Below are 24,649 nucleotides of genomic sequence, written 5' to 3' on the forward strand. Positions count from 1 at the left end.
ATGTATTTATAGGTATGTGTCCTTCCCTCTTCTTTCTAAATTCATCATTTCAAAACTCACCTCTCCCTAAGAAGTCTTGTAAGGTATATAGCACTCTGATCAGATTACTTTTCCATAGTTTAGGCTTAGTTTCCTCTCAGAAGGCAATGTCCTAGAGGGCAGAGATCATATGCCTTCTTTTTGTACTATACTCTGTACACACTGGGTAAGAGGTAATATCAAATAAACATTGTGAGTTTCATAGGTCAAAATAAATATGGGCTAAAGTATTTAAAAATATAACTTCTTTCTATTTGTTTTGTATTAGTGAATTGTTGTTGTTCAGTCACTCATGTCCAACTCTTTGCGACCCCATGGACTGAAGCTTGCTAGGCTTCCCTGTCCTTCACCATAACCCAGAGCTTGCTCAAACTGATGTCCATTGAGCTGGCAATGCCATCCAACCATCTCATCCTTTACTTCCTGCCTTCAATCTTTCCTAGCATCACTTCTAATGAGTCACTCTTCCCATCAGGTGGCCAAAATATTGGAGCTTCAGCTTCAGCATCAGTCCTTCCAATGAATATTCAGGTCTGATTTCCTTTAGGATGCACTGGTTGGATCTCCTTGCAGTCAAAGGGACTCTCAAGAGTCCTCTCCAACACCATAGTTCAAAAGCATCAATTCTTTGGTGCTCAGATTTCTATATAGTCCAACTCTCACATCCATACATGACTACTGGAAAAACTATAGCTTTGACTATAAAGACCTTTGTCAGCAAAGTAATGTCTCTGCTTTTTAACACGCTGTCTAGGTTAGTGAACTGAACATTTTAAAAATAAATGGGTACCCTTTAAATACCAAATTTTATTACTTTGAATAACCTTACATAAAAAATTGGTTTCTTGGATGTTACTGTAAACATGATTTAATCTTCATTCACTGATTAATGGATTGTACACACCCTTAAAAGCTTCCTGCAGTAACTCTTTGGGCTGTTTATCCAATGTATCCTGACTGTAAACTATATTGCTATGATTTTAGAATTGTTTACGTCTGGCCTTTTTCTGTGGGGAGTTCTTCCCTAGGACAGTGTTATTCCTGCTTCAAGAAGTCCTCTTCCTTTTAATTATCTGTGCTCTTGGAAATCTTATGAATCTGCTAGAAACGATGTAAAAATATTCTGATATTTAAAGTCTCAAAGTGCTAAAAGAATGCAGAGGCCTCTCCTATAAGGTTAAGGACCTAAAGGAGAAGGGAGATAGATCTATTTTGATCCCTGAGGAACCTTTACTGTAATTACTTCTTGGATCTAGGTCTTAAAATTGACAGACTAGTCAAGAGAGAACTCGAAACAAGTGAAATATTATTCACCTTTTTCATCATTTTCTAAATTCCATATTCCTCTCTTGATACTCTGTCTGACATTTCATTTACACCATATGCTGAAATCCACCTATTGGCAAAATGTTTTCAACATTTCCAGTATTTTGATCTGAATATATGAATGCACCTCCATCAACTGGCCAAAACAAAAGCAACAAACAAACAAACAAACAAAAAGGATGCAGTTATTAAAAATAGAGTTGGATTTTACTAACAACATTAAATTTACTCAATTTGAGCTATACGTTCTCATTTTACATTAGGGGAAAAAATGGACTAGAAATGCTAAACAATTCCATTCTACATAGAAATGTATAACATCATTCAGAGCTTCCTGGAACCAAGAAAGAAATCAAGTTAATAGCATGCCCATAATTAAATTATACAAGTGTCATCTGTTTTATGTATTTGATTTGCTTTATGTATCTGAACAATTTCTTCTCTTATTCAGTATATTGGATTCTTTATTCCCGTGAGGATTTTCAAAGTAAACATATCTTGACTAAGATTTTTTTCCAGATGGTTTACAGTATAATTATTATTGGCCTGCAATGCTATACTTTTACAAGAAGCATTATATAGTATGTCATTATAGAATATGATAGATTGCATTCAGAAAATCCCCAATTTTTCAATTTTCCAGATGAGTTTAAAGAAGATGAAACAGTCTCTACATGTATCAAGAGAATTGTTCATCTTCTGTACACTTGCAAAAGTCGGGCAAGGACTCTCTACCTGCTTACAAAATTTAAAAATAACTCTCATACTCAAGCACAAACTCAGATCCGTGCCCAGATGGTAACTTCAGGATAATTATGGTCTCTGATCAAAGTGGGACCTCAATGAAACCTGACCATCCTGCCCCTTTTCTCACTGTCCACACAAACTACTTTTTAAAAGGAATACCAAAATAAATTTCACTGAAACTTAAGTCCATGTTTGTATAAACTAACATTCTAAAAGGCTGATAGAATGCGCGTAAGCAAGAACATCTATATCCTATGTTTTTTTTAATCAAACTTGAAAAAAGTGCCACATAAAGAAGATTCTAGTTGGTGGGGAAGATGAAACTGAACACGTCATCAATTGTAAAGGAAAGGTACTGAATGCCAAGCCATGCCTTGTCTTCAGAAATCGTAAGATGGGCTGTCCGAACACCTCTGCTGTGGTGATCTGATCACTGTGTGCACCACTGCAGGAATGCTGGGCCCCTGGTCTGGATGACTGCCAGGCTCTGTTCTGTGTTGAGGCTGCTAGTCACTGGTGTGTAGGTCTGGATTTTAGTGTGATTTGCTGCGAGGTCAGGGGAATCCCAGTCCTGGAGCCAGCGCTTTGATAGGTAGAATCAGGTCACAAAGTGGCTGGATGTGGAGACGCGTTTGGGTGTTTTTGTTTTGGGGCGGGGAGGATAGAACCTGGTCTCAGGGTGGCAGCTGCAGGGTCAGGGGCCCCAGAGCTGGTGTCAGCCTACTGGTGGCTGGGGTCAAGGCACAGGTGGGTTCCATACCTGGTGCTGACCAGTTGATGGGTAGGGTCAGATCCCGACATGGCTGGCTGAGGGGCACAAGGCATCTTGGAGGATGTGTCAGCTTGCTGGTGGCCTGGGGCTCTGTGGGTCTTGGCATTAGTGCTGGTGAGCAGTACCAGGCTCAAGGCGTGCAGGACCAGGTCCCACGGACCCTGCTTTCAGGGACAGGGTCCTGGAGTTGGTGTTAACACACAGTGGGTGGGCTGAGGCTCAGGGGCTCTTGGGGCTGCTGTCCATCTTTTCATGGATTAGGCCAGGTCAGGGATCTATGCTGACCTCCTGGCAGACAAGATCCTGTTCTACACCTGGTTTTGGGGTGCCAGGGATCCTAGGGTTAACATGGGCCCACTCTTGGGTAAGGCTGTGTCTTCAGCCTTCTGGTGGGCAAGACTGGGTCTTGGGGTGGCTTGGGGCTCTGGGTTACCTATGACAGTCAGCTTGACGTTACGTGCATGCATGCTAGGCCGCTTCAGTCGTGTCCAACTCTTTGCGACGCTATGGGCTGTAGCCTGCCAAGCTCCTCTGTCCATGGGATTCTCCAGGCAAAAATATTGGAGTCAGTTGTCATGCCTTTCTCGAGGAGATCTTCCCCACTCAGGGACAGAGTGGCGTCTCCTGTATCGCAGGCAGATTCTTTACCACTGAGCCACCTGGGAAGTCCAGCGCTGCCTCGGGTAATCAAGGCAAGTGAGCACTTCTCACCCTCCACTGCCTCTCTCAGGATAATATGCCCACCGGCCACCGTATCACTGCTTATGCCTCTGCGGTCACTGGTGCCTTGCTGCTGCCAGTGTCAACGGTATGAGCACCCGGGGCACAAGGATGGTGACTTCTTATGCTGCCTCCTGGATTCTGAGCCACAGCCTCCATCACCAAGGGGGGCTGGGAACGTGGGGGTGTAGGCAGAGTACACAGCGACTTCTCCCACCTGACAGTTACATGCACCACAAGAGCTTCCCAACTTGGCACCGCTGGGTGGCCACTTCTACAAAAGTCACACTAGAGAACACCCTGCACGGACTCCCCCAGCCCAGGCCAGCAGGATACAAATACTCACTCCTGTTAGAAACCTGCCCGGAGTACAGAGCAAACCTCCCCGCCCAACTTCTCCCCTCCCTCCACACATACACAGGCACAGAACCAGCCTACCAATATCCCCAGGCACCTGGGAACTCAAAAGCAAGTCGTCACCACCACCAACAGGCCAGCAGGCCCGCCCCCAAGTGGCTCAGTCTCAGACACCCTGCAAGCTTTTGCTAGTGACCCAGTTTGCCCCTTGGTAAATCCAGGCTGTGCGCATTACCCCGCACCGCTGAGTGCGCACCAACAAGCAAGACGGCTCTTCTAGTGCTATGTGGTCCCCTTTGGTCACGCTTTCTACCCCAATTCCTTATGACCCCGGAGTGGACCCAGCCCCACGACTCTCACGAGAGACTAAAAGCAAATCTCGTCCCACCCTCGGTTCCTGTCGGCCGGCCTCGCGAGCCGCTCCGGTTCCCCACCAGCGCGCACACTCTGCAGGCTCCTACCGGAGACTGTGGGCAGCAGAAGCACGAGGACCACTAAAAGCATCCCTATGAGGCACCAAACAAAGGGCACTCCCGGGGCGACCAGGAGGGGCTTGCGCGATACGAAAGCCTCTGTCACTTTCGGGGAGACCAGCGGGAAAGCTGAGCCCAGCCCAGCGGAGCTCTGAGCTCGGTTGCCAGACGCAACAATCCCGACTCACAAGGTGTCGGGTGCGGTAACGCGGAGGGGCGTAGCTGGGCCGTGCCGGGGGCGGGGTTAGTGTCTAGCGGGGCCAATGGGCGGGCTGCAAGGTGGGGCCTCGACGCCGGGGGCGGTCCCCGAGCCTGGTGGGGCGGTTCCTGCGCTGGAGGGGCGGTCCCTGCGCCCGGGGGGGCGGTCCTCGCGCCGGGTGGGGCGGTTCCCGAGCTGGAGGGGCGGTCCCTGCGCCCGGGGGGGCGGTCCGTGCTCCTGGAGGGGAGGTCCTCGCGCCCGGAGGGGAGGTTCCAGGGCCCGGAGGGGCGGTCCTCGCGCCGGGGGGCGGGGGGGGGGGGCGGTTCCCGAGCTGGAGGGGCGGTCCCTGCCCCCGGAGGGGTGGTCCGTGCGCCCGGAGGGGAGGTTCCAGCGCCGGAGGGGCGGTCCCCGCGCCCGGGGCGGGGGGGGGGGGGCGGTTCCGCGCTGGAGGGGCGGTCCCTGCGCCCGGAGGGGTGGTCCGTGAGCCTTGAGGGGCGGTCCCCGCGCCCGGGGGGGCGGTCCGTGCGCCCGGAGGGGCCGCCCCCGCGCCCGGAGGGGTGGTCCCGGCGCCCGGAGGGGCGGCCCCCGCGCCTGGAAGGGCGGGGCGCGGAGCTGCAGAGGGTTCCCCGTGGGCTCGCAGACTTCCGTGCGCCTCCGCCGACACACGGGGTGTCTCTGGTTAGAGCCGCGGCGACTCGACGGGAATATCTAGTTCACCGCCTCTTGGTGAACAGACTGTTATCACCCTACGCAGGGAGGGTGGAAAGAAATCAAGGGCTGGCGCGGTCATTATTGTCCCTTTTCTGGAAGTCTGGATTAAAGAATCAAGTGCGGAATCCACCTGATTCAACCTGATTCAAAGAATCAACCTGAGGGTAAAAACCTAAGCCCAGGCAGCGTGTCGCGGTCGGCCAGACACCCCTCAGGACTGCAGTCCGGACACCTGGGTCCTTTGTTAACTCTTTGGCATTAGTTAGGGATAATTCAGGAAACTATTATAGTTGTGGTTGGGCGTCTAGTACTGAAATCTCTCATGGCCTGATAGATTTCAGATTCAGAAAAGATTTGCCCATTGCTCTCCCAATTGCTAGCATCAGTCAGTCTCCCACATATTTCCAAGAGAGTGCCCTGGGAAGGTAAATTATTAAATAACATGGGCCATTAGCCTCAGTTCAGTTCAGTTTCAGTTCAGTCGCTCAGTCGTGTCCGACTCTTTGCGACCCCATGAATCGCAGCACGCCAGGCCTCCCTGTCCATCACCAACTCCTGGAGTTCACTCAAGTCCATCTAGTCGGTGATGCCATCCAGCCATCTCATCCTCTGTCGTCCCCTTCTCCTTCTGCCCCCAATCCCTCCCAGCATCAGAGTCTTTTCCAATGAGTCAACTCTTTGCATGAGGTGGCCAAAGTACTGGAGTTTCTTTCAGCTTTAGCATCAGTCCTTCCAATGATACCTAGGACTGATCTCCTTGAAAATGGACTGGTTGTATCTCCTTGCAGTCCAAGGGACTCTCAAGAGTCTTCTCCAACACCACACTTCAAAAGCATCAATTCTTCAGCACTCAGCTTTCTTCACAGTCCAACTCTCACATCCACACATGACCACTGGAAAAACCATAGCCCTGACTAGACAGACCTGTGTTGGCAAAGTAATGTCTCTGCTTTTGAATATGCTATCTAGGTTGGTTATAACTTTCCTTCCAAGGAGTGAGCATCTTTTAATTTCATGGCCGCAATCACCATCTGCAGTGATTTTGGAGCCCCGTCAAAATAAAATCTGATACTGTTTCTACTGTTTCCCCATCTATTTCCCATGAAGTGATGGGACCAGATGCCATGATCTTATGGGTTTCAACTCTCAGGAACCCTTGTTATTGAATGACTGAATGTTTTATTAAAGATGAAATACACTTTTATTGAAAAGGTGAGGACAAGGATGCATTAAGTGCAAAATTCTTGGAAACAATGAACGTCATTAGAGTTGGGGGGGTAGGAGTTGGTTAGGTGAAGTGGCAAGGGGGAGAACTTTGCTGTTGAAACAATCTTGCAAATGACGCTGCAAAATCAAGAGTGAGCACAATTTATTTGTAAAGTTATAAGTAAAGCTGTATGCTTAGTAGAAGAAAAACAAAAGTAACATGACTGGCAGTAAAGAGCAGACATTTTCAAAAGGAGTTGACATTTTCTTCTTAGTCGAGAAAAACTAAAAAGGGCAGCCAATGTGAGTAAACATATTGGGAGACCAGTACTCTCAAATTTTTATATTTACCATAACATTTTATATGCCACAGTTTTAAAATGAACATGACTTCTTAACAATTTAGCCGTCCCATTTAGAGGTTATCCCAAAGAATCATCTGTGAGCAAAGATTTATAGTTTTAGGGAAAAATTTAAGCCCTATGTACTTAGCAGAAGTCTTAAGGATTCTATGATAGGTAATTTAAAGGATGGAATTCTGAGCAGCAGCTTGAAAAATATCACTGTGGGAAACTATGATATATTTTAAGTGGACAAAACAGACTCCAAACCACTTCGTACCTTTTGTCATTCCTTCTATTAAAAAACAAAAGTAGTACTTGATACACATAAAGAGATTAGCTGGAAAATTCAAAAATTAAGTAAGAGTTGATAGGATTGTGGATATTTCACTTTCCTTGGGCTTTTCAGCTTTCTATATTGACCCTATGTTACATTCAAACCAGGCAAAGAAAAAAAATTTACATGCAACCTGCATTTCAAGTGTTACTTTGTTCATAGAATGGCTGGGACAGAGCCGGTATCACACAGAGTAAAGGTATGCGAGGATGGTGAGGAGATGAAGATTCTCCTTATAAAAGTCACACGTATCAGGTGGAACTGTTATACTTTACAAACATTTAAGCAACTTTATATCTGAAATATGGTAAAGATATTCTGGGATACACAAACCATGGGATTTCTTCTTCCTCCCAGACCAACACAATTTTTTGAATTCTTGGAAGAGCATATAAAACCCAAAGTGTGGGTGTGATGTATAAAAGAAATACCTTAGTGTCTTGGGTTATAAAATCCAGATATTCCATCCATGATAATGCAATTAAGGGAGTTATAAAGACAATGAAAGGAAACACAATGAGAGAGAACTGAAATTTCTTTTAATTCTTGTATTTGTGGAAGAGTGATGTAACAGAAATAATCTGTGGTTTATTGTTGGCAATTATTTGTGAAAGGAGAATCCATTTAATTATATTTCAATAAAACTGAGAAAAGTTTCCTGTGTATTTTTAGGTCTGTAAGTTGTGTGTGTTTCTTCATCCGATTTTTAAAAGGTAGGAAAGAGATAAGGCTATTTTTTGGTTTCCTAGTTTCAGTTGGTATTTCAGATTTAAAGGTTGGGTTTTACTGAAATGTTCTTATGAGCTCTAAAATTTCTACATCTGGGATTCATCAAATTATTCTAAATTAAAGACTTTCACATGGATTTCTTCAGCTTATTTCGATTTGACAAAAAGGAGGTTCCATTTGCAAGGTTTTGAGCCTTGTTTTCTATTTTTCTGTACGAGTTCCATCAGGCAGAGACAGTTTTCTTGCTGTATCTCCAATATTGAGACAGTTCTGGACCCATATTAGGTGCATAACAAATGCCCACTAAATACTGAAGAAAATAAATGGGTGTTGCTGTCGGATGCATTTAACATGTCTCTGCTATCCCTCCCCCAGTGTGGATTTACCAAATCTTGGGAAGGTTATGAGAGATTTTAATAATGTTAGGTTCTGGGAACAAAGCAGGATTTGCCTCTGAAAAGAATGACCTACAAGTGTCTGCACAGAAAACTTTCCTAAAGCAGGCAGACAAGCTGACCTATGAAATGGATCTGTTCACTGTCTAACCCTTAGCTTTGAGATCATTTTAGTGACAGAGTTCAAAGTGGCGGGGCGGGGTGGGGGGGCATGGTATTGACTGTGAACTTCCTAAGGTCCTGAGAGAAATAGAACTTAAGACTCAAGGCTTTGAGTGAAATAGGGGCTTAAACACTAGTGGTTCCTCCAACTCCCCCTAAAGATTTTGTGAAAGTGCCAATGAGAAAATGAGGAGAATGGAGAGCATAGGCTTTGAGCTCTGTAGTAGCTCTCCTGCAAACTTTAGGAACGATGATAGGGTAGAGGGAGGTGTCTGGGGATGTCATTAAATGAAGAGTTGCAGCGACTTCCCTGGAGGTCCCGTGGTTAAGACTCTGTGCTTCCACTTCAGGGAGCATGGGTTCGATCCCTGGCCAGGGAACTAACTAAGCTCTTGTATGCCACAAAGTGCAACCAAAGAATAAAAATAAATGAACCAAGGGGGACTTCGTTAAATGAAACAATGTTAGATGATCCTTTGCCTCCTCAGTGGGTATATGTGCATTCTGCTTTTCAGAAGTGGGCACAGCAGCATGAAGGGACCTGTGCACGCTCTCAGAAGGGGCTTGACCCTCTCTGCAGGTTAGGCATTTGCGGAAACCTGAAAGAGAATGGCTTAGCGAAGCACAGTTAAGCCGCCTTTCTGATGTCGGTCCTGGGAGCCCCGCCACCTCTGCTTGCACCCGGTAGGCGCCTGCCAGACCTCAGGAGAATCACTGTGGAGCCACACCTGCCAGGCACAGAGAGGAGGGCCTTGCTCAGAAGGACCACGCGCTTGCTTTGTTTCCTCTTGGCTTTCGGAAGCTTCACACCAAAAATATGTTACAAAGCAAATGAAACAAAATTAGAATGCTGTCACTAGGAATAGCTTCCAGACCAATTGTTGCAGTCCCTGCTTTTCAGATAAAAAAAGTAAGGCCAGAGGTGAACAGAGTTGCTCAACACTACAAGTAAAGTTAGGCAATATAGTGTTTTATCCATAGTTAATACCTACAGTATTTCCATAGATAACTGAAGTTTAAAAAAAATCATGGATCTCTTGCAATTACATTTTTTCCCTTAAGAAAGTAAAAAACTGATACACTATATATATTACTTTAGTCTGTCTACAGGAAATATACTATAAATCTATAAAATGATAATAACATAACTGTATAAAAATAATAGCTATTTAAGAAAGGTATATGTGTATAAAGAAACATATAAAGAAAGATTACAAGAAAATTTAAAAATTAATAATGGTTATCATTGAGTAATAAAAGTACATGTGACTGATAACGTGTTACATATTATCTTCCTGCATTTTCTAAATTCTCCTTGGTGACTCCCTTCTATATTATAAACATTTGAAAATAAGGAAGATGACAAAGATGTAAAGAGAAGCCCTAGGTGACATCTTTCTTTTTGTAATTGAGATGACTTACAAGTCCCACGTGTAGTTTCTCCTGGCTAGATAATGTTTGCTTTCAGCACAAGAGAAGAGGGTGAAGGGGTGACCAGAATCCAGAGTAAGAGGAGGAGCTTCGCTGCATGCTGGGAGAGCTTCCGCACCTTTCAGGGCACATGTTCGCATCTCTGTGAAGTCACTTCTTACATTTTATAACTCTCAGAGCTTACTCTGGTGACATGAATTGGCTCCTTTTCAAACAACAGTTTAATATAGGGTGTTCTCCAGCTTTGTGTTACTTTGTCAAGGAAGGACACTGAAATGACAGATTTATGTTTAGATGAGAGCATGATCGACATATGAATTACCCAAAATTTTTATGCTGATAATCATGATGCAAGGACTGCACATACATCATCAGCATAAGTTCAAAAGAAGTGTCTGTTTCCTCCCTGTGGCGGTTCCTATGTTGAGTGCAAAAAAGTTGGCATAAATCGAGACACCGAGTAACTTGACCTTTCCTTATTGTTTCTTTTGTCAGAGAAAGAGTTTTCAGAGTTAAGCAACTTGATAAAAAGAGCCTGACTCCAGAACACACTCTGCGGGCCTCCAGCGTGCGGCCTTTGGAGTCTGCTGCTTCTCCTGTGTTGCCCTGTTTGGCCCGCCCCTGTGCTAGGTGCGCAGACCTTAGACTTTCCACGGACTGACCAGATCCTTACCCACCAGATGTTGCTGCAAATGATTAACTTTGCTATTTTAGAACACTGTGAACAAAGAAACTATTTTGAAAGAAATAGTTGAGGCAAATTCATTGAGGACTTCCTGCCGTTTTATTTGAAAGGTGCAGAGTCAGACACGACTGAAGCGACTCAGCAGCAGCAGCAGCAGCGGTCCTTGCGCACAATTTGAGATGCTGTAACTGGGTTGCCATTTCCTTCCCCAGGGGATCTTCCCGACCCAGGGATCAAACCCAGGTCTCCCGCATTGTGGGCAGACGCTTTAACCTCTGAGCCACCAAGGAAGCCCAAAGTATGTTTTCCAAAGATTGGGGAATGATTGTAATTTTGATAAATTCATCCTAAATATTTACACTTCTCATTTGATTATACTCAGAAATTATGTAAATTCAAAAAGTGAGCCTTACACAAATGTTAGTTTAGCATGGGAAAGAAGACATATAAGCACAGTCTATGGTAAATTAAAATGACTACTCAATGTTAGAAGAATTAATGAATGAGAAATTGAAAGAATGCAATTAAAAGACGTGATTGTCAAATACTATGGGATGTGTTCATATACAATTTTGAGTAAAGGGTGAAATGATTGTCATTTGGTAAAAATTTTTTAAAATATTTCAGTATTATACGGTCAGTATAATCTCAAGATACAAACCTGGAAATGTAAAATAATATGTGAAGAAGCTTAAGAATGTTACCACTGGAAGGAGGCCATTACAGATAATTTTTATATTTTTCTATGTTTTCGGTGTATGCAATAATAAGCACATATTACTAAAGGAAAATGGTTTATTTTTAAAAATGTTTAAAAATAAGTACAAACTAGTATGGAGAGGAAATGCTGAGAGTTCCAAAGAAAGATATCACTTTGGAATTGTTTGGGAGAGCTTCATGGGTGAGTCAATTCTGAGCTATATTAATGAAACATAGATAGAAAGAAAGGTGAAATGTGTTTTAGGCAGGTAACCTGGCAGGAATAAGGCCAAATCAAATGATATTTTGAGCATTCTTATGGAATATACTTTTTAAATAACTTGTAAAGACAACCCATGTTTTCATAGTCTGGAATTAGTCTGTTTATATTTGGTGGTGGCACAGATGGCTATGGATCATTCTGTACAACTTTTCTATCCTATGACCCTACTAGTAAAGGAAAAGAAATGCATTGCCCAAGAGAGTTGGAGGCATAACTTGAAGCATTCCTGAAAACACAATAGTCTCTTGTATTCCTTGTGAACTATCCTGCCTCGTTTGCCTTCTGCTCCCTTATATATGTATTTGTGTAAATACAGAAATAATTCTATTTCCCCTTCAAACTATTGGAATAACAGTAGAAAAAGCATTCTCTTAGGAAGCCTTGGCATCTTTATCTCAAGCCTTTATAGCCTATTGCCCTACCAGCTGAGCATCCTCAGAACACATGCACAGGCCCACTGAGAAAGATCAGGCTGGATGATCTTTAATGCTTCAAAAAATGAATTACTAATTCTAAATTCTTAAAAAGTAATGTAGATTTTGTTTCCACAGATATTAGAGGAAAACAGGTTACTCCAGGGGCATGGTGACACAGAAGCAAGTTGAGTGCCATCCCAGATAATACAGACAGGGCTTTGCAAATTTATTTCTGTTTAGGAGAAAATAGGATATAACCTGTATTATGTTTGTTGTTCAGAAAAAATTGAATTGCCTATATATTAGCCCTAAATGCCTCTCCCTATCTTTACCTTCTCCTGTATCTGCTTCTATTAATATTAATACTACCTTCTGTTGAAAATAAGATTTCTGACATGGTGTAACTAAGAAATGCCAGGTTTAGATTAGTTCACATTGATGTCTGAAGAAGTAGCTCAGAAAGATAGGAAATTTAATAAAAATTGTATTTTAAACTCTGTTATCTATGCTGTGCTCGGTCGTGTCTGACTCTTTGCGACGCTATGGACTGTGGCTCGCCAGGCTCCTCTGTCCCTGGGAGTCTCCAGACAAGAACACGGGAGTGGGTAGCCATTTCCTGACCTACCGGCAGGACCTGATTTCACACCTGTTCTCCATACGCGGTGGCACCTCAACCACCTGGGAAGCCTTTCGAGGTCCAGTTCCTGCCAGACTCCCCCCAGCTGGCTGCCCTGCCCGGTGGGGTGGGGTAAGGTGGGTGAAGCCTCTGTGGGGGAAACTTCCCTGGGAATGGGGGGCGCCTCCCACTGTAGCTGCAGGGCTGTTTGGGGCTGTTGACTGGAGAATTCAGGTTCTGGTTCCCAGGATGTGGTGGGGACAGGGAAGACCCTGGGTTGCTTTATTCCCCTCTCTGCTGAGGTAGCTACAACAGACCTGTGGGCGTAAAAGCTTTGGGTCAGTTGTAACAAACTGAACAGCTTCTGATTCACCTACTGTGTCCCTGGCTCCAGGCTAGATATTGCCAATAAAACAAGCAACTTATGGATTCTGCCAGCAGGTTGCTGTGATTCCAGTCCCCAAATGAGAAAGTGCCAGAAGACAGAGTTGAACATAAAAGCAAAAAACAGTGACTTGGGACATCTTTTCTGTAAAAGTAGTTTCTGGAGTTCTCATGAATGCTTAATTTTTAACAGTGCTCAAGGCTGGGTCATGAAAAGCAAAATGCATGCCCCAAGTAACTAACATGACCATTATTTAGGTTTCTTTTGCTTTATTCATCTGCAGGCTAGCAGCTCTTTACCTAAAATCAGCATTCCAAGTGATTTTTCCTAATAAATTGCTAAGCAAAATGTTTCTTTTGGAGATATCTTGAGTCTGGTTTTCCAAGTGATGATTTCTATCTGGCTAGAAAATTCTTTGTCAGGCACGAGTGCCACTTACCTGAGTTTTGCCATATATTTACTGTAAGCGTATCAGTGGAGAGTGCATTGGGCTGAAGGCACCCCCAGCCTCATGCTGGTTGCACTGGCAAAGAATTTCCTGCTGTGGAACTAAGTGCTGATGAATCTCAATGAACACAAGAGAAGTCGAATCTTTGACCAACTCAGGGTAAAAAGACTGTGTTAAATCTTGAGCCTGGTAAGTCTTCATGTAAGATGTTGGCAACTCTGCATTTTGAGAAGCTGGTGTATAGTTTTATAGAAGTGCCTAGCAGCCAGGGACGGGGGAGCCTGGTGGGCTGCCGTTTACGGGGTCGCACAGAGTTGGACACGACTGAAGCGACTTAGCATTTACATTTTGGGGCAGTTTGAGAGTTTTCCTTGAACACAAGGAACGCTATGCTTTGTGTCTGTTCTAATGTGATTCTGTTCCCACCTTCCCATCACAATCACCCAAAGGGCCGTTAGAGTAGTGGTTTTGAAATGGCAACCCACTCCAGTGTTCTTGCCTGGAGAATCGCAGGGACGGCGGAGCCTGGTGGGCTGCCATCTATGGGGTCGCACAGAGTCGGACAGGACTGGAGTGGCTTAGCAGCAGCAGCAGCAGCAGCAGCAGCAGCAGGTTATGCTGCTGTGCAGTCAGGGGCGAGAGCCCCTCTGTCTTAGCTTTTCTGCGGCTGCTTTCACAAACTACAGCAAACCTGGTGTTTGTCGTAGTGGCTTCGGGCGGCTATAACAAACACTCCAGACAAGGCAGCCTGTGAACACAGATTTGTTTCTCACAGTTTGAAATCTGGGAAGACCAACATCAGGCCCTGGCGGAGGTGGTGCCTGGGGAGAACCAGCTTTCTGGTTTGCAGACAGTGCCCTCTAGCGGTAACGTCCTGGGGCAGCGGGGTGAGCCAATTTTACTGCGTCTTTTTTCATACCGACACGTTTAACCCCAGTCATGAGGCCTCCACCTTCGTGACCTAATCGCTTCTCAGTGGCCCCCGCTGGCTAATGCTGTCACTTCTGGAGTAGTATTTTAACAGAAATTTCGATGTGACGCAAACATTCACACAATTACTGTTTAAAACAACGCATCTGTGTTCTTTGAGTTCTGGAGGCCAGAGTCTGAGATCAGGTTGCAGGCAGGGCCACACTCCCCCCAAGACGTACTGGGAGGTAATCCGTTTCCGCGTCTTTTTCAGCTTCCAGAGCTGCATGCTGCGGCTTGCGGCCCCCTCCTGCGTCCTCCACCCTGGCACGCTGCCTCAGCCGTCTCACTGCCTTTCCGCTGTACTCAGGTCTCCCCTCTGCATTCTTCTTGTGAGGATTAAATGTGGTTACATTTAGGGCCCCACCTGGGGGGCGGATAATCTTCCCATCCAAGATCTTTTCTTCAAAGACCTTTTTTTTTTTAGTTATAAGAGAATATTCCCAGTTTGCGGGCATTAGGACTCGGATACCTCTGGAGGCTGTTAGACATCCTCCACAAATAGTGTATGGAACACAAAGAAATACAGAACCCCAGCAATCTCAAAAACGACAGAATGATTTCTGTTTTTTGTCAAGGCAAACCATTCAATATCACGGTAATCCAAGTCTATGCCCCGACCCATAATGCTGAAGAAGCTGAAGTTGAGCAGTTTTATGAAGACCTACAAGACCTTCTAGAATTAACAACCCCCCAAAAGATGTCCTTTTAATTATAGGGGACAGGAATTCAAAAGTAGGAAGTCAAGAAACAACTGGAGTAACAGGCAAATTTGGCCTTGGAATATGGAATGAAGCAGGGCAAAGGCTAATAGAGTTTTGCCAAGAGAACGCACTGGTCATAGCAAACACCCTCTTCCAACAACACAAGAGAAGACTCTACACATGGACATCACCAGATGGTCAATACTGAAATCAGATTGATTATATTTTTTGCAGCCAAAGATGGAGAAGCTCTATACAGTCAGCAAAAGCAAGACCAGGAGCTGACTGTGGCTCAGACCATGAACTCCTTATTGCCAACTGCTGCTGCTGCTGCTAAGTCACTTCAGTCATGTCCAACTCTGTGGGACCCCATAGATGGCAGCCCACCAGGCTCCCCCAGTCCCTGGGATTCTCCAGGCAAGAACACTGGAGTGGGCTGCCATTTCCTTCTCCAATGCATGGAAGTGAAAAGTGAAAGTGAAGTCTCTCAGTCGTGTCTGACTCTTAGCAACCCTATGGACTGCAGCCTACCAGGCTCCTCTGTCCATGGGATTTTCCAGGCAAGAGTCCTGGAGTGGCGTGCCATTGCCTTCTCCACCTTATTGCCAAATTCAGACTTAAATTGAAGAAAGTAGGGAAAACCACTAGGCCACTCAGGTATGACCTAAATCAAATCGCTAACGATTATACAATGGAAGTGAGAAATAGATTTAAGGGACTAGATCTGATAGAGCGTTTGATGAACTATAGACGGAGGTTCGTGACATTGTACAGGAGACAGGGAGCAAGACCATCCCAAGAAAAAGAAATGAAAAAAGCAAAATGGCTGTCTGAGGAGGCCTTACAAATAGCTGTGAAAAGAAGAGAAGCAAAAAGCAAAGGAGAAAAGGAAAGATATAAGCATCTGAATGCAGAGTTCCAAAGACTAGCAAGGAGAGATAAGAAAGCCTTCCTTATGATCAGTGCAAAGAAATAGAGGAAAACAACAGAATGGGAAAGACTAGAGATCTCTTCAAGAAAATTAGAGATACCAAGGGAACATTCATGCAAAGATGGGCTCGATAAAGGACAGAAATTGTATGGACCTAACAGAAGCAGAAGATATTAAGAAGAGGTGGCAAGAATACACAGAAGAATTGTACAAAAAAGATCCTTACGACCCAGATAATCACAATGGTGTGATCACTCACCTAGTGCCAGACATCATGGAATGTGAAGTCAAGTGGGCCTTAGGAAGCATCACTACAAACAAAGCTAGTGGAGGTGATGGAATTCCAGTCGAGCTATTTCAAATCCTGAAAGATGATGCTGTGAAAGTGCTGCACTGAATATTCCAGTAAATTTGGAAAACTCACCAGTGGCCACAGGACTGGAAAAGAGAAAGGCAATGCCAAAGAATGCTCAAACTACTGCACAATTGCACTCATCTCACACGCTAGTAAAGTAATGCTCAAAATTCTCCAAGCCAGGTTTCAGCAATATGTGAACCATGAACTTCCAAATGTTCAAGCTGATTGTAGAAGGCAGAGGAACCAGAGATCAAATTGCCAACATCCGCTGGATCATCGAAAAAGCAAGAGAGTTCCAGAAAAACATCTATTTCTGCTTTATTAACTATGCCAAAGCCTTTGACTGTGTGGATCACAATAAACTGTGGAAATTCTGAAAGAGATGGGAATACCAGACCACCTGACCTGCCTCCTCTCAGTCCTAATGCATGAGAAATCTTTATGCAGGTCAGGAAGCAATAGTTAGAACTAGACATGGAACAACAGACTAGTTCCAAATAGGAAAAGGAGTACGTCAAGGCTGTATATTGTCACCCTGTTTATGTAACTTATATGCAGAGTACATCATGAGAAACGCTGGGCTGGAGGAAGCACAAGCTGGAATCAAGATTTCTGGGAGAAATATCAATAACCTCAGATATGCAAATGACACCATACTTATGGCAGAAAGCAAAGAAGAACTAAAGAGCCTCTTGATGAGTGAAAGTGGAGAGTGAAAAAGTTGTCTTAAACCTCAACATTCAGAAAACAAAGATCATGGCATCTGGTCCCATCACTTCATGGCAAATAGATGGAGAATCAGGGGCAATAGTGGCAGACTTTATTTTTTTGGGCTCCAAAATCACTGCAGACGGTGACTGCAGCCATGAAACTAAAAGACGCTTACTTCTTGGAAGGAAAGTTATGACCAACCTAGACAGCATATTCAAAAGCAGAGACGTTACTTTGCCAACAAAGGTCCGTCTTGTCAAGGCTATGGTTTTTCCTATGGTCATGTATGGATGTGAGAGCTGAACAGTAAAAAAGGCTGAGTGCCTAAGTTTGATGTCCAGCTAATATGAATTTACTACCCCCAAACAAGTTTGTTTTCTGGAGGGGGATATGGGTGGCTAGCAAGTCAGGAATCAGGGCGGTTCCTTTCTCATTGTGATTCATACTTAAGGCAGTTTGGTCACTTTCTTTAGATTTTTAAGCCAGAGGGAAGGAAAAACAGTGATTGACCACACAGATGTTAGCCTCTTTTCAAAAGTTTATTTCCTAGAAGGCAAGCAGAAAATAGATAATTAAAATAAAAAATGGCTTCTGGGAATCCGCAAAATCGGAAATCTGACCAGTGTAAGGAAGAGACTGTCAAGTGCCTTAATAGTCCACATGAGGGCAGCAGCGCTAAGCCTGTAAAGCCTGAGCATTCCAGGGTAAGCGTTTCGGAATGGATGAGTTTGGAAAGCGATGAAAGCAATGCAGGTTAGGGGAAAAAAATGTGTGTGCACTCACTCAGTTTTGCACGATTTCTGGAAGTCAATAGGCGATGTTAAATTCTGCTCTTGAGTACAAATATATACACTTTTATTATACAAAATTATTCATTCTTGGTTACAATATTGCCAAGAATTAAAGTTTTAGAATGCCAGATTTGTCTATTTTCCTTAGACCGAGAATGTTCTTCAACAATTTAAAAATTCCTGCCTACTCCAGCTGTCTTCAGAATTCTTGTACAGGACTTTTATTATTCACTTTAAAAGAACTTCCTGTGTATTCAATGCCAACTTAAAAAATATACTATAGTCTCAAGTTAAAGAAAAAATTTGATAAAACACATTTTAAAATTATAGCCAAACTAATATTCACCCAGTGTGGATTAGAAAGATTGCTTCTGTTTTATTTTGTTTTGCTTTTTAAACCACAGATAATCTCCTTTGGTTAGGCAGGAAACAAAATTTTATTCAAGTTTCAGAATTTTTTTAAATTTCTTTAATAAGCTGAATTGCAAAACCATGGTTATATTTTGTAATTATAATCATTTACCATATGTCTTTATAAGTTCATATGCAGAAGTGGACTCTGGGACTTGAAAACCACTAATGAGGACATTCTCACACTTGGCTACATGTTATAATCACTTGGGAAGCTTGTAATGATGCCTAGGTCACACTCCAGGTCAAGGACATGACAAATCTCTGAGGGGTGGGATCCAGGCATTAGTAAAACTTCCCATGATATTCCAGGGCACAGCTGTGGTTCAGAAAGACTGAGGATGGATCTCAAGGTATAGCTGCTGCTGCTGCTGCTGCTGCGTCCCTTCTGTCGTGTCCGACTCTGTGCGACCCCATAGATGGCAGCCCACCAGGCTCCCCCGTCCCTGGGATTCTCCAGGCAAGAACACTGGAGTGGGTTGCCATTTCCTTCTCCAATGCATGAAAGTGAAAAGTGAACGTGAAGACGCTCAGTCGTGTCCGACCCTCAGCGACTCCATGGACTGCAGCCCACCAGGCTCCTCCATCCATGGGATTTTCCAGGCAAGAGTACTGGAGTGGGGTGCCATTGCCTTCTCTGCAAGGTATAGCAATGAGATTCAAATCTGCCAAGAAAGCACTATTTTTTTTTTTTTTTTTGCATAATTTGAAACAAATTCCATTATCAGTTCCATACAGAAATATGTTATGCTTTCATGGTTGGAACTTGGGATTTTACTCAGCTATACGCATGCAATAAGGTGATGTGGCAGATAGGTCTTCTACCAAACACGTGTACTTAGATACTAAAATGTGGTTCTCTCAAGGCCGGGTAACCACAGAGACTATGAGAGCTGGGTAGAATCCCGGAAGTGCTGCATGGAGAGCACTCTGTGAGCTGGGCCTTGAAAGGTGCTCAAGATCAGACAGGAGACAGGAGACAGGCGCTTCGGACAACAGGGAACTAGGATTCCCGCGGAGGGCGGGAGCAGATGGTCTATTTGGACTGGGGGCAGGGCGTCTGAAGTGCAGCAGAAAGAGGCGGCTTGGAAGTGAAAAGCTGGGATTTAGTGGTTCAGTTTTCAAGTATCACGAAAAAAGTTGAACTTGTGCTGTAGGTAATGTGGTGGGACGGAACGCCTCTGAGCAGGGGAGGCACAGGACCCACTCGGAGAGAAGCCTGAACATACTGCAGGCTCTGAGATGGGAGGGGCAGGAGTGGTGATGGGGCGGGGTAGGGGGGATGTTTAGAGAAGGTTGGCCCCGTTAGAAGCATAAAAGAAAGAAATGCATTGGAAATCAATGCACTATTCCAAACGTAACTTCTCCAAAAGGACATTTTATTTTTTAAATAGACTTGAATATCCAATTCTCAAAAAAAAAAAAAAATGAACACCACACAGACCTTAGATTGTGGGGGATACATTCTTGCAGTTTTAAGACACCTTTGAACTCAAATACATGTTTCCCCTCTCATTTAAACAAACTTTCCTAGAGGAAAAAGTTTCACCATATATTTAGGTAATTGACTAATTATTTGACACATAAAACATAATTTATATTAATATACATATATCAATCTCACATATAAAACAAACAACTATAAAAGTCAATTTATTTTGATTAGCATAAAACTTTTTTTTGCAAAACTCCTCAGTCGGGGTAAAAAGATAAATCATACAGTCACCCCTTGCTTCTAAGCAAGTGCTCTGTTCTTGAAAAGGATGTGAAAATGGTTATAGTGCAACTTCAACTCTGTCTTTATTTCAGAAATCCTGTTTATTTCTGCTCAAACTTATCTACCTAAAGTTCCTCACCAGAGATTACAAAGGGGAGGACCTCAAATACGTCCTTAAGGAGTAAAACAATTTTTACTCTGGTCCACTCTTAATTCTCATTTATATCCTTCTCAAGGCAACATTTCTTTGGCCCAGTTTATGCTACTACCTATAACAGTCTGAGACAACACCTATAAAAACATAATCTGAGTTAGAGCAGAGTCTCTCCTCTGTGGCCGCTGGCGTGAGGACAGAGGAGAGGGCTGGGGTCTGTCCCACCCAAGTGTCCAGACCCCCCTGAGCTGTTTCCTCTTTCCATTCCACAGCATGCATGCATGCTCCGTCGCGTCTGACTCTTTTGCAATGTCATGGACTGTAGCCCGCCTGGCTCCCCTGTCCCTGGGATTCTCCAGGCAAGAATACTACAGTGGGTTGCCATTTCCTTCTCCACATTCTGTCGTATGACCTACAGCAAATCCGCAAAGCCTGCTTTTCTGAAATACGGGGCTTCATTTTCATTCCGCCCTTTATAGATGAGGTGAGTCAAGTCGCTCAGTAGTGTCCGACTCTTTGCGACCCCATGGACTGTAGCCTACTACGTTCCTCCGTCCATGGGATTTTCCAGGCAAAAGTACTGGAGTGGGGTGCCATTTCCTTCTCCAAAAGATGAGGTGAGGAGCCCACAAAGACTCTCATGCCACTTGAGGTTATCTGATGCGGCCCTACAGACTGCTGACATTCAGGTAACATGTTTAAAGTAAGACATCTCCTTTATTAAGGTGGGGAGAGAATACCATCTACAGCCGGAATTTAGACTGGATTCCACTTCTCTTGAAGAGTGGAATTCTGTTAAGAAAACATCAAGCCCGCTGTGTTCACTTTGGCCTGAGCTGGCATTCCTTCTATGAGTAGGAGCCCTCTGTTTACAGAAGCCTGAAACTGATCCTGAATTCTTTTTGATTTCTTAGACTGGTTTATTGTTATTAAAAGGGTGAAGAACCAATGCCAGACATAAATTTTATTGCTTTTCTAAATCATCAGGAAGTTACAAATAATTTTTAAACACAGAATTTTACCCTACTCCTCTAAGCATATTTTCTAGCAATATGCTTAGTTAAGGAAGTCAAACATTCAAATTCCAAATCTGCAATGTTGTCCTTTTCACTGTCTAAGGGCTGATGTGGTGTACTATATTTTTAAAGGCTTTTTATGATAAACATATAAAATACATTTTGTGGGTGTTAAAGAATTACTCAATAGTCAGCATTCATCTTTGAACAAAAATCCTTTCAAAATCATTTTCTTTAAGAAACAAAACGCAGTTTCATTTTGAATTATATTTCTCTGAGTTTGGAGATTTTATTTCTTAAAGATTTCTTCACCTAATACTACCAGGGATGCTGTGTTGACTTGCCCTATAAATTCAACTGTTATTTGAGGGAAAACACACACAACGTTCAATTCCAAATCCTACATGTTTCAGAAAAGTGTAAAGGATGGTGAGTATGTTCAAGCCACAGTAAAATACTAGCACTGTGACTTAACAGTTGATTCACAAGACTAAAGAGAAACTGGAGAATAAACTGTGGATTATTCTTCTCCTTCTGTTTTCATTGAGACCTAACTGACATACAGGCGTGACTTGGAGATATTGTGGGCTTGGTCTAGACTACTGTGTTAAAGTGAGCATCTCAATAAAGCAAGTAGTATAAACTGCTCTATTTCCCAGTTTTATGTTTAAGCTGTCCTTCCAGTCTAGTAAGTGTGCCGTTTTTTGGTGTCTAACAAAAAAGTACAAGTCTTAACTAAAAATAAGTTATTGCTAAGATTGCTAAGCACCACCTGAGCCTTCAGTGAGTCATAGCAGTAACTGGAGTGATAACTGAACACAGATTACCATCACAAACAGAAAAATAATTTTAAAAATTTGAATTATTGCAAGAATTGCCAAAATGTGAAACAGATACATGAAATGAGCAAATGCTGTTGGAGAAATGGCACCAACAAACTTGTTCATACAGGGCTGCCATCAACCTTCAGTTTGTAAAAAAAAAAAACAGTATCTGCAAAGTGCAACAAAGTGAAGAACAGGAAAATGAGGTATGCCTATACCTGGTGGTGCAGAGGTTAGAGCGTCTGCCTGCAATGCAGGAGACCCGGGTTCGATCCCTAGGTCGGGAAGATCCCCTGGAGAAGGAAATGGCAACCCACTCCAGTACTCTTGCCTGGAGAATCCCATGGAGGGAGGTGCCTGGTAGGCTACAGTCCACGGGGTCACAAAGAGTCGGACACGACTGAGTGACTTCACTATATAACACTGTACAAGTTCATGGTGTATAGCATGATTTGATAATGTATACATTGTGAAATAGTTACGACAATACATTTCTTAACACCCAATCATTCTTATGATTAGAAATGTTAAGATCTACTCTCTTAGCAATTTGCCAGGGCCGTCATTCCTTGGATCTGAGGCTGGTTGGTTCCAGATCCCCCATTCCTTCCCTAGCAAATAAAAATCTGAACGCGCAAGTCCTTTAACATGGCACAGCACCAACAGTTCTTTCTATCTGGGAATGAGCAACTGTCAGGATGTCAGCTGTTGTACAATGTAGCATCACTGGTTATGGTCACTATGCTGAACTGTGGTGTTGGAGAAGACTCTTGAGAGTCCCTTGGACTGCAAGTAGATCCAACCAGTCCATCCTAAAGGAGATCAGTCCTGGGTGTTCATTGGAAGGACTGATGCTGAAGCTGAAACTCCAATATTTTGGCCACCTGATGCAAAGAGCTGACTCATTTGAAAAGACCCTGATGCTGGGAAAGATTGAGGGCAGGAGGAGAAGGGGACGACAGAGGATGAGAAGACTGGATGGCATCACTGACTCTATGGACATGGGTTTGGGTGAACCTGGGAGTCGGTGATAGACAGGGAGGCCTGGCGTGCTGCGGTTCATGGGGTCGCAGAGTCTGACACGACTGAGCGACTGAACTGAACTGGACGGATGCTGCACATTGTGTCTCAGTACTTGTTTATCATATAACTGGAATTTTGTACCTTTTGACACCTTTCACCCAGTCCCTCCATCATCCTTAGCCCCTGCTTCTGACAACGAGAAATCTGGCTTCTTTTCCTGTGAATGTAGATTTTTGGATTCCATGTATCAGTGAGGCCATTGAGTATTTGTCTCTTTCTGTATGACTGATTCGCTTAGTGTAATGCCCTAGAGTTCTACAAATGCCGTTGCAAATGACAGGATTTCCTTTTTTTTTTTATGTTGAATGGCATTCCACTGTATGTGTATATATGTGTATGTACATACACGTACATGTATGTGTGTATACATATATATATATAATCTATATATCTCATGTTTTATTTACCCATTCATCTGGCAGTGAACACTGAGATTTCTTTCATGTCATGGTTATTATAAACAATTCTGCAATACACAGGGAGGTGCAGTTATCTTTTCCATATAGTGATTTTGTTTCCTTTAGGCATATACCTGCGGTGGAATTATGGAATCATATGGTGGTGCTATTTTTAACTTTTTGAGGAACCTGTATACTGTTTTCCATAGTTGATGTATGAATTTACTGTAGGTCTTAACATATTACTATAATCAAAATATAAACTGATACATGAGTTTGTGGAAAATAATTAGCGCTTCTGCACTGCTGGACTGGTAGGTTTTTTCTGCTGAGTGGTGGGTCCAGCACCAGCTCCCTTTTTCCTACAAGAAAAGACAAAAAGACAGCATCACAGGTAAACATAGTTAAGTACATAAATTAAATTCTAGCAGCCCATTTGGAAACAATGAAAAAAAATGTATTTTCAACACAAAAAGTCACTGAACTGGGAAATGACTTCTTTCTTAAAAATGATCTGGTTTCTTTAAAATGGTTCCTTTAAAGAAATTTCAAATGTTCAATTAGTCTCACTCTAGAAATCCCCTTTCTATATCTGCACTATACTTTTGATTCCTTCTAAAACAAGAAATAGAGCAGTTGCATATACTCAGTAAATATTTCCTTATTTTAGTTTACAACCAGTGGGAAAGGCTAGAGAGAAACATGCATTTTCCCTAAAATACAATTTTAATTCTGGCTCTGAGATGAAACCTTTACAAAGGTAATGATAAAGTTAAAGCATGTTAAAGTTCAGTAATGCCTCATTTATCCCTCACTGTAAGGAAATCACATGTTCTGCTTAGAGAGTCTCCTAAGTAACTAAAACTCATATTACACTGTTTTGGGTAACAATGGGCAGCTTAATAATTTCTATTATCCAAGTCCATCATTGCCCAAAGAAATATAGTGCGAGTCATATAGGTAATTTTGAATTTTCTAGAAGCTACGTTTAAAAAAACAAAAAGAAGCAGGAAAATTAGTTTTAATTATGTCTTGCCTAATCTGGTATTCATGGAGTATACATATTTTGTATTAAGTCTTTGAATCTGATGTGTACTGTCACTCA

The 24,649-nt window shown here is 43.2% G+C and overlaps 3 protein-coding genes across 3 annotated transcripts in view; all 3 read right to left on the reverse strand.

Annotated features, from left to right (window-relative positions):
• The window catches only part of LOC138415926 (membrane cofactor protein-like), a 38,792-nt gene extending 34,327 nt beyond the window's left edge, over positions 1–4,465 (reverse strand). The window contains exon 1 of the mRNA XM_069544446.1: positions 4,423–4,465. Coding sequence (XP_069400547.1) covers positions 4,423–4,465 — 43 coding nt within the window. The remainder of the gene's footprint in view (positions 1–4,422) is intronic.
• A 213-nt stretch (positions 4,466–4,678) lies between these two features.
• Positions 4,679–14,904, reverse strand: LOC138415859 (basic salivary proline-rich protein 2-like). Its single transcript, XM_069544398.1, has 2 exons — positions 14,629–14,904; positions 4,679–5,341 (listed from the first exon to the last, which is right to left on the reverse strand). The coding sequence occupies exons 1-2, from the start codon at positions 14,902–14,904 to the stop codon at positions 4,679–4,681; spliced, it is 939 nt and encodes a 312-aa protein (XP_069400499.1).
• An 8,785-nt stretch (positions 14,905–23,689) lies between these two features.
• LOC138415778 (membrane cofactor protein-like) overlaps positions 23,690–24,649 on the reverse strand; it is a 57,919-nt gene continuing 56,959 nt past the window's right edge. The window contains exon 11 of the mRNA XM_069544321.1: positions 23,690–23,906. Within this exon, the coding sequence (XP_069400422.1) occupies positions 23,834–23,906 (73 nt within the window). The 3' untranslated portion in view covers positions 23,690–23,833. The remainder of the gene's footprint in view (positions 23,907–24,649) is intronic.

This window comes from Ovis canadensis, chromosome 12 (genome assembly GCF_042477335.2).
Source record: "Ovis canadensis isolate MfBH-ARS-UI-01 breed Bighorn chromosome 12, ARS-UI_OviCan_v2, whole genome shotgun sequence".
NCBI lineage: Eukaryota > Metazoa > Chordata > Mammalia > Artiodactyla > Bovidae > Ovis > Ovis canadensis.

Bases quoted from the DNA above. Each gene is read 5' to 3' on its own strand.
- LOC138415859 (XM_069544398.1), bottom strand. From the start codon at position 14,904: ATGCCCGCAAACTGGGAATATTCTCTTATAACTAAAAAAAAAAAGGTC. The intron at 5,342-14,628 runs GTACGTCTTGGG...GCGGTGAACTAG, and splicing joins CGGAAACGGATTACCTCCCA to ATATTCCCGTCGAGTCGCCG.